This window comes from Somniosus microcephalus, chromosome 2 (genome assembly GCF_052327205.1).
Source record: "Somniosus microcephalus isolate GS21.2 chromosome 2, FLI_Smic_1.0, whole genome shotgun sequence".
In the NCBI taxonomy this organism is placed as follows: Eukaryota; Metazoa; Chordata; class Chondrichthyes; order Squaliformes; family Somniosidae; genus Somniosus; species Somniosus microcephalus.
The window spans coordinates 364,789,707-364,798,345 of NC_140988.1; the positions used below are offsets into that span (position 1 = coordinate 364,789,707).

Consider the following 8,639-nt stretch of genomic DNA (forward strand, 5'->3'; position numbering starts at 1 on the left):
CTACCATCTATTTCTGACTTCATATGACTTCCCTCTTTTCCACTACCTAGGTTCCCATCCCCCTGCCAAATTAGTTTAAATCCTCCCGAACCGCCCTAGAAAATATTACCCCGAGGACATCGGCTCCCTCACAGTTCAGGTGTAGACCGTCCCCTTGGTACAGGTCACTCCTCCCCAAGAACTGGTTCCAATGCCTCAAGAATTTAAATCCCTCTCCCTTGCACCACTGCTCAAGCCACGTATTTAGCTTATCTATCTTACTCTCTCTAAACTTATTAGCTCGTGGCACTGGTAGCAATCCAGAGATTACTACCTTTGAGGTCCTACTTTTCAATTTAGCTCCTAACTCCCTAAATTCAGCTTGTAGGACCTCCTCCCTCTTTTTACCTACATCGTTGGTACCTACATGTACCACGACAACTGGCTGATCCCCCTCCCCCTTCATTAATAGCTAGACATTCTTATTATGAACACAGCTAGCTTCTAGCTGGTCATTTATTCAGTACACGTTCTCTAGGTACAGTATCTGTAGAGATGCAGCATGTGTGCTCCTGTGTGCAGGCTGCCATCTTGACTGCTGCCTTGTGGGTAGCCTAGCCTCATGGGTAATGTAGTCTTAATATATATACAGCTGGGTAGTGTAGTCTTATACATACAGCTATATACAGCTCTACTGCTCCACCTAGTGTCCACCACAGAATGACATGTTATTGATCACTACACACCCTAGGAAGTCATTAGGAACAGGAGTAGGCCATTTCACCCCTTGAGCCTGCTCCGCCATTCAATTTGATCATGGCTGATCTGCACCTCAACTCCATTTTCCTGACTTTGCTCCATATCCCCTGATACCCTTACCTAACAGAAGGGTTTCTATCTCAGTCTTGAGAGCTCCAAATGTCCTCGGTAGCACACGACAGCCTCACTAAAAATGAGATACACTCTAATTTACTTGTACGAAAAATTAAATCACAATTTGGCCACAAGCAGAGAGCATTATTAAATATAGAATGCAATAGGTACGAGTGAAAGCCAACCTATATTGTTGCACAGCCAGATCCAAATGGCTCGAATTTTCTCCAACTCATTCTGAGTTGCATCCAAGATCTGGCGGACAATCTTCTGCACTGACAATCCACTGCCTGTTGTAACCTGATGGAGGAGATTAAAGATTGATGTGAATGACTGTGAGCTATTGGACTCAGTGAAGAAACAGTTAGATTTTGTAATGGGAATACAGTAGGGTTGGTCCTGCTGAAAGGATGATGTCAAATTGGACAAAGGGCCACCTTTATCTGAACCTATTGTTACAGCTTGGACTCTTTCTCACTGTCTTTCCTGGTGTTCGTAGTAAAATGCAGTTTCCGTTGAGAGATACATATCTCCAATGATCAACAATCCACATCTGGAGTACTGTGTACAGTGTTGGTCTCCTTATTTAAGGAAGGATGTAAATGCGTTGGAAGCAGTTCAGAGAAGGTTTACTAGACTAATATCTGGAATGGGTGGGTTGTTTTAGGAGGAAAGGTTGGACAGGCTAGGCTTGTATCCGCTGGAGTTTAGAAGAGTAAGAGGTGACTTGATTGAAACATATAAGGTCCTGAGGGGTCTGGACAGGGTGGATGTGGAGAGGATGTTTCCTCTTGTGGGAGAATCTAGAACTAGGGGGGGTCACTGTTTAAAAATAAGGGGTCGCCCATTTAAGACAGAGATGAGGAGAAATTTTTTCACAGAGGGTCGTGAGTCTTTGGAACTCTCTTCCTCAGAGGGCGGTGGAAGCAGAGTCTTTGAATATTTTTAAGGCAGGGGTAGATAGATTCTTGATAAGCAAGGGGGTGAAAGGTTATCGTGGGGTAGGCGGGAATGTGGAGTAATCAGGTCAGCCATGATCTTATTGAATGGCGGAGCAGGCTCGAAGGGCCAAGTGGCCTACTCCTGCTCCTAATTCATATGTTCGTATGTAAACTTACATCTGTAATGGGAATAGCATGCCAAAGGAACAACAATTGTATTTTCACCATACATAAAGAAAATACTGCAGATGCTGGAAATCTGAAATAAAAACAGAAAATGCTGGAAATACTCAGCAGGTCAGGCAGCATCTGTGAAGAGAGAAACAGAGTTAACGTTTCAGGTCGATGACCTTTCGTCAGAACTGGAAAAAAGCAGGAAATGGAACAGATTTTTAAGCAAGTGTAGGAGTTGGGAAATGGGGGAGGCGATGAAAGAACAAAAGGGAAAGTCTGTGATAGGATAGAAGGCAGGAGAGGTTAAGAGACATTGGCCTAGAAATTCAGTGGGCTGCGCCACCAGTTAGCGCCCAAAGAGGGCACTTAGTGGGTTTAGCGCCACTGGCCACACCTCCCGTGAAATTTAGCGGGGTGCTAATGGTGGCGCTAGCCATTAGCGCTGCGTCGCCACCGATGACGTCATCGGTGTGCGCAGCGCCCCGCTACCGCCCCAATCATGAAATTTGGTAGCGCCCCCTGCTGTTGCGACCAGTTCAGGGGGGCCTACCTGCGGCGGTAGAGGCGCTGAGGCGCAGGGCGGCCATTTTTTTTGCTGGCCGCCTGCCAGCACCTCTTCGCGCAGCCGTCCCCGGCCTCCTGAACCCCGCCCCCCCCCCCGCGTTGTGCCAGCTGTCTCCCAAGGGCCCGGCACTTCTCCTCGGTGCCGGGCTCTTTTGCCGGCACTCGCAATCTTAGATCGCGCTGCAGCAGGCCCCTCCCCTTTAAGAAGGGAAGGAAGGCCTGCAGTACCGCAGCGCGCCGTGCCGCAGCGTGTGGCGCTGCGGCATGTTGCGCTGCGAACTTCAGTTGCAGCGCCCCAAGACGGATGCGGGGCGCCTCATGTAGCGCCGCGCTTCCGTTTGGGGCGCTCAAACTGAATTTCCAGCGGGTGCTTACGACTCCTTCCGGGGTGGTACTTTCGGCGCCCTGGTGAGACTGGCACCCCAAACGGGGCGCCATCGAATTTCTAGGCCATTAAGAGATATTCAAGGCAAAAGGAGATGGTAATGGGACAGGTTAAGAAACAAAAGATGGCTCTAGATGAAGTGTAAATTGCGCTGGCAGAATGAAAGACAGCTGCCCTGTGGGAGAGAAAAATAGAAAACACAAATAAAAAGAAAGGTGTGGAAAAAAAATGATAGGAGCCGAGGTTATGATCTGAAATTGTTGAACTCGATATTGAGTCCAGAAGGCTGTAAAGTGCCTAATCGGAAGATGAGGTGCTGTTCCTCGAGCTTACGCTGAGCTTCCGTGGAACAATACAAGAGCCCGAGTACGGTGAGGTCTGAGTGGGAATGGGGCGGTGAATTAAAGTGACAGGTGACCGGAAGCTCGGGGTCCCCTTTACTTGCTTAAAAATCTGTTCCATTTCCTGCTTTTTTCCAGTTCTGATGAAAGGTCATCGACCTGAAACGTTAACTCTGTTTCTCTCTTCACAGGTGCTGCCCTGACCTGCTGAGCATCTCCAGCATTTTCTGTTTTTATTTTGTATTTTCACCATGGTACTTTGAACCCACCATACTCTTGACTGCCCTCTGAAATGGCCGAGCAAGCCACTCAGTTGTATCAAACCGTTAGGAAAGCCTTCACCTCACGGACTGCAGCGGTTCAAGGCGGCGGCCCACCACCACCTTCTCAAGGGCAATTAGGGACGGGCAATAAATGCCGGCCTTGCCAGCGACGCCCACATCCCAGGAATAATTTTTTTTTAAATTACACTCCTGTCCACTCGAAAAGGAGAGAAACTCCATTCTGTCAGACCGTGCCATTCTAATTTATTTACAAGATTGATTAGCAAAATGAGCACAGCAAGTAATCAGCAATGCACTGCCTAACTTATACGATGCTTTAATAGGTATTGGAAACAATAAAATGCCTGAAATCCTAAGAGTCCTTTTCAGAATCTGTTAATTGAGATTTTAATGAATGTGATGTGGGCACTACTTCACTTCACTGAGTAGTACCTCACCATTGAGATGTGGAAACACTATGTTCAAGCAGGGGAACTCCAGAAAGTCATCAATTTGGAGATTAGGAGATCAATACTGAATCCGTCTTTATGAGAAGAACTTCTTGGCCTAGAAATTCGGTAGGCTTAGCGCCGCATTTGAGGCGCTAGAGGGCCTAGCGCCGGAGTTATGGCCAGTTGAGAAATTCCCTGGGGCCCTAAATCGGCGTTGCACCGGTAGCGCTGCGCCGGCACCGATGACGTCATCGGTGTGCGCAGCGTCCCGGTTGCCGTGGTAACCCGGCCCCAAGCCGACATTCAGTTGCGCCCGCCTCGCCCGTGGCAGGCGCAACTAAGACTCTGGCAACAGAGTCTTCCCCCAGTGTGCGCCGGCGCATAAAGGTGGAGCGGCGGCCGGCCGCGTTCCCGGCGGCCGCCTGCCCGCACCTCCCTTCCCGGACTCCTGCATTCCCCCCCGTGGCCCTGATCAGTGTCTCATGCGAGCCCGGCACTTCCCCGAGGTGCCGGGCTCAGATGTCGGGTCAATCCGCCGGACAGTTGTCGGCTGCAGGCAGCTCCTCCTTAACAGGAGGAGGAGGCCTGCAGTTCCCCCGCCTGCCTCACCGCATCGGGTGCCGCAGCGGGGGATTAGCGCCGGGAAACCCAAGTTCACGCCCGTTTTGAGGTACTAAAGGAGGGTTTTAGCGCCCGCCGCCGTCTGGGCCCGGCGCACCCGAATTTTCGGCGGGCGCTGCCGCATTACCGCTGGCGCAAACTTTCTGGCGCTACAGCCCTGGCAAGGCCAGAACCCAATTTCTAGGCCCTTGACTTTAGTTCTAAATTTACTATTTACTAATTTGAACCCATGCCTGACTGTTACGGTGCATTTGAATTTGTGTTATAGATTTAACTTTTCTATGTAGGAATAAATGGGTCTTTTTCGGGGTGGCAGGCGGTGACTAGTGGGGTACCGCAGGGATCAGTGCTTGGGCCCCAGCTATTCACAATATATATCAATGATTTGGATGAGGGAACCAAATGTAATATTTCCAAGTTTGCTGACGACACAAAACTAGGTGGGATTGTCAATTGTGAGGAGGATGCAAAGAGGCTTCGAGGCGATTTAGACAAGTTGAGTGAGTGGGCAAATACATGGCAGATGCAGTTATCCACTTCGGTAGGAAAAACAGAAAGGCAGAGTATTATTTAAATGGTGATAGATTAGGAAATGTTGATGTACAAAGCGAACTGGGTGTCCTTGAACACCAGTCACTGAAAACAAACATGCAGGTGCAGCAAGCAGTTAGGAAGGCAAATGGTATGTTGACCTTCATTGCATGAGGATTTGAGTACAGGAGCAAGGATATCTTACTACAGTTGTACAGGGCCTTGGTGAGACCACACCTGGAGTACTGTGTGCAGTTTTGGTCTCCTTACCTAAGAAAGGATATACTTGCCATAGAGGGAGTGCAGCGAAGGTTCACCAGACTGATTCCTGGGATGGGGGGATTGTCGTATGAGGAGAGATTGGGTCGACTAGGCCTGTATTCACTAGAGTTTAGAAGAATGAGAGGGGATCTCATTGAAACGTATAAAATTCTGACAGGGCTAGACAGACTGGATGCAGGGAGGATGTTTCCCCTGGCTGGGGTGTCTAGAACGAGGGGTCACAGTCTCAGGATACGGGGTAGGACATTTAGGACTGAGATGAGGAGAAATTTCTTCACTCAGAGGGTGGTGAACCTGTGGAATTCTCTACCACAGAAGGCTGTGGAGGCCAAGTCACTGAATATATTTAAGAAGGAGATAGATAGATTTCTAGACACAAAAGGTGTCAAGGGGTATGGGGAGAGAGCGGGAATATGGTATTGAGATAGAGGATCAGCCATGATCATATTGAATGGCGGAGCAGGCTCGAAGGGCCGAATGGCCTACTCCTGCTCCTATTATTCTATGTTTCTACGCAGTTTACTAACTTAAATACCTCAGGGCGCCTTTTAGTTGCTTTCTTTCAAGCCCACTTTTCCTCCATTCTTTCTCTTCTCTGCATTGGCTCTAGTGTTTGAGTGCCTGCCTTGTGTCTTGTGACCAGAACTGGATACAGAAATACATAAAAGTTACAGCATAGAAACTGACCATTTGCCCAACCAGTCTGTGTCGGAATTTGCCCTCCTTGTGAGTAAATAGTCCTAATACACATTTACTTGTCCTGTTCCCATAATCTCCATTTTCCTTCTGCCACCTATCCAATCTAATGTTAAATATTGACATAGTTTGTGCCTCAACCACTTACCCTGGAAATGAGTTTCACGTCCTCACAACTCACCGTGTAAAGAAATGTCTCTCGCTCTCTGTTCTAAATCTCTTCCATCTAATCTTGCATTGATGGCCCCTCATTCTACACCTCACAGCTACTTCACGTGTCCTCTGACCAAAGTACTACAGTATATAGTTTAACCACAATTACTTCCTATTATCCCCTTACTCTTTGGAAATCTCAAATTTCTTTTCCTTGCTATCTTTCTTCCTTCACAATTATCCTTCAGACGTGGCTTCAGGTCCCTCTCTTCCACAATCCCTTACTGACTTTTGATTTGGGGTCCTCCTCTTACCTTTGCAAAGTACTCCAAAACGTTCTTTATCATGAGAATGTTGTCTAAATGCAAGTTGTTGAAATCTTGGGCCCTACAACCCTCTGAGATCTCCTCGCTCCACCAATTGTGGTCTCTTGTCCATCCCCAATTTCCTTCGCTCCACCATTGACATTGTTGGCCATGCTAATCAAGGGAATCAAGGGATATAGGGAGAGGGCGGGAAAGTGGGGTTGAGGTAGAAGATCAGCCATTATATTAAATGGCGGAGCAGGCTCGAGGGGCTGTATGGCCTACCCCCTGCTCCTATTTTTTATGTCCTTTCTTACGTGCCTTCAGCTGCCTCGGCCCTAAGCTCTGGAATTTCCTCCCTAAACCTCTCCACCTCTCTCTCCTCCTTGAAGGCATTCCTTAAACCCTACCTTTTTGACCAGGTTTTTGATCATCTGTCCCAATATCTCCATTTGTGGCTCAATGCCAAATTTTGTCTGATAACACCTTGTGAAGCCCCTTGGGACGTTTTACTACGTTAAAGGTGCTATATAAATGCAAATTGTTGTTGTTTCTCTCCTCACTAGAAGCAGCAACACAGAGTGTCATTATTTTTTGGTCCGATATCAAAGGTAGATTTTTTTTTTTAACATTTATTCGTGTCTGTCAACTTATGTTCCACAAAGTGAACGATGTCATGGAATTTAAACATTTTTTGCAGCCAATGTATGGACTAAGCACTCTCAATGTCACTGCACAAATGTTTTCCATTTCTCATACCATTTTTCCTTGTGGGGACTCTGAGTGAGTTTGCCAATTGATTGTGACAGTTTCTAGGCAGCTTTTGCGCAGCGGGTTCACGACTATCCGAATCCATTTTACAGGCAGAGAGAAGAGAATTTCAGTCGGGGTTGGATTTGAGACCAGGTCTTTGAAGTGAAAGCACAGTGTTATAACCCACGGCACTGTTCCATCCCCACATAACAATGTTTCACGTGTAAGAACTGGTCATGAATCATTTCGCTTTAGGTTTCTAAGTAATGATAAAAAGGTGGCTGTTATTTTTGTCTAATGCAAAAAGTGAACATGCCTCTTATAATTGACCCACCTGCTGACTCACATGGAGGACATGCCTGTCTATGTGAAGGAAGATCCTTGGATCTGAAAAGAGGTCTCTTTTACGTCTTCTCTGCATGGTGATGGCCCTCGTACAGATGAGCTGCTCTTCATGCACCTCGTTCTCATGGCTGTTGGAACCACTAACGTGCGAGTAAAATTCCTTCTGTATCACATGATCTGAGGACACCTCACTGTATGACTTCTTGATCAATTTGTAGGATTGCACTCTGTCAGAAAAGTTGCTGTTTTGGGATAAATTCTGATTGGAGGTTCTCTCAGATTGTTTAAGCTCCCAAAGCGCAAACATTTCTCTAACAGAATGTAATCTTCTGGAACAAGAACTCTCCTGAGTGGTTTGAGCTCCTCTGCAGCTTTTAATAATATTGGCATTGTCCCAAGAGCCTCCCCTCTGCATGACAATCTGGTGTCCGCTCTTTTTGGTCTCCATTCTTTCTGAAGAATTGTCATAAAAGCATTAGGGATTTGCGTCGCTTGCTTTGCAGTTTCTGTTAGAGGTTTTGAAGTATTTCTGATTGCTCTGGCACAGGCTGTCCTCATTTTTTCTGGCGGTCCCCTGATCTCCAATGGCCTCGGTGGCCAGGTGATCGCTGTTTCCACAAAACCACCTCATGGTCTGACCCCTTCTGTTCCCAACTAAAACCTGCGGAAAGAAAAAGGAAAACTCCTGTAAGCTGGAAGAAATGTATATTCTTAGTAAAAAGGCAAGCAAGGAAGACCTGAATTATAAAGCAATCCATCTCAGAGACATCTCAAAGATCTTCACATACATTGAAATAATTGGAAGTGTAATGATTGCTGCTGTGTAGGAAGATGCAGTTGTTATTTTTTTACTCAGCAAGTTTCCACAACCCAGCATTGAGATGAATGATCGGTTAGTCAGTAAGTGGTGTTCATAGAATTTTAGAAATTTACGGCACAGAAGGAGGCCATTCGGCCCACCGTGTCGGTGCTGGCCGAAAA

The 8,639-nt window shown here is 47.1% G+C and overlaps 1 protein-coding gene across 1 annotated transcript in view; it reads right to left on the bottom strand.

Moving 5' to 3' along the window:
- Positions 1-8,099, bottom strand: part of ky (kyphoscoliosis peptidase) — a 31,795-nt gene extending 23,696 nt beyond the window's left edge. Inside the window, exons 1-2 of the mRNA XM_086004908.1 lie at positions 7,648-8,099; positions 1,038-1,152 (exon numbers count right to left, since the gene is read on the bottom strand). Coding sequence (XP_085861034.1) covers positions 1,038-1,152; positions 7,648-8,073 — 541 coding nt within the window. The 5' untranslated portion in view covers positions 8,074-8,099. The remainder of the gene's footprint in view (positions 1-1,037; positions 1,153-7,647) is intronic.
- Between the last annotated feature and the right edge of the window lie 540 nt (positions 8,100-8,639).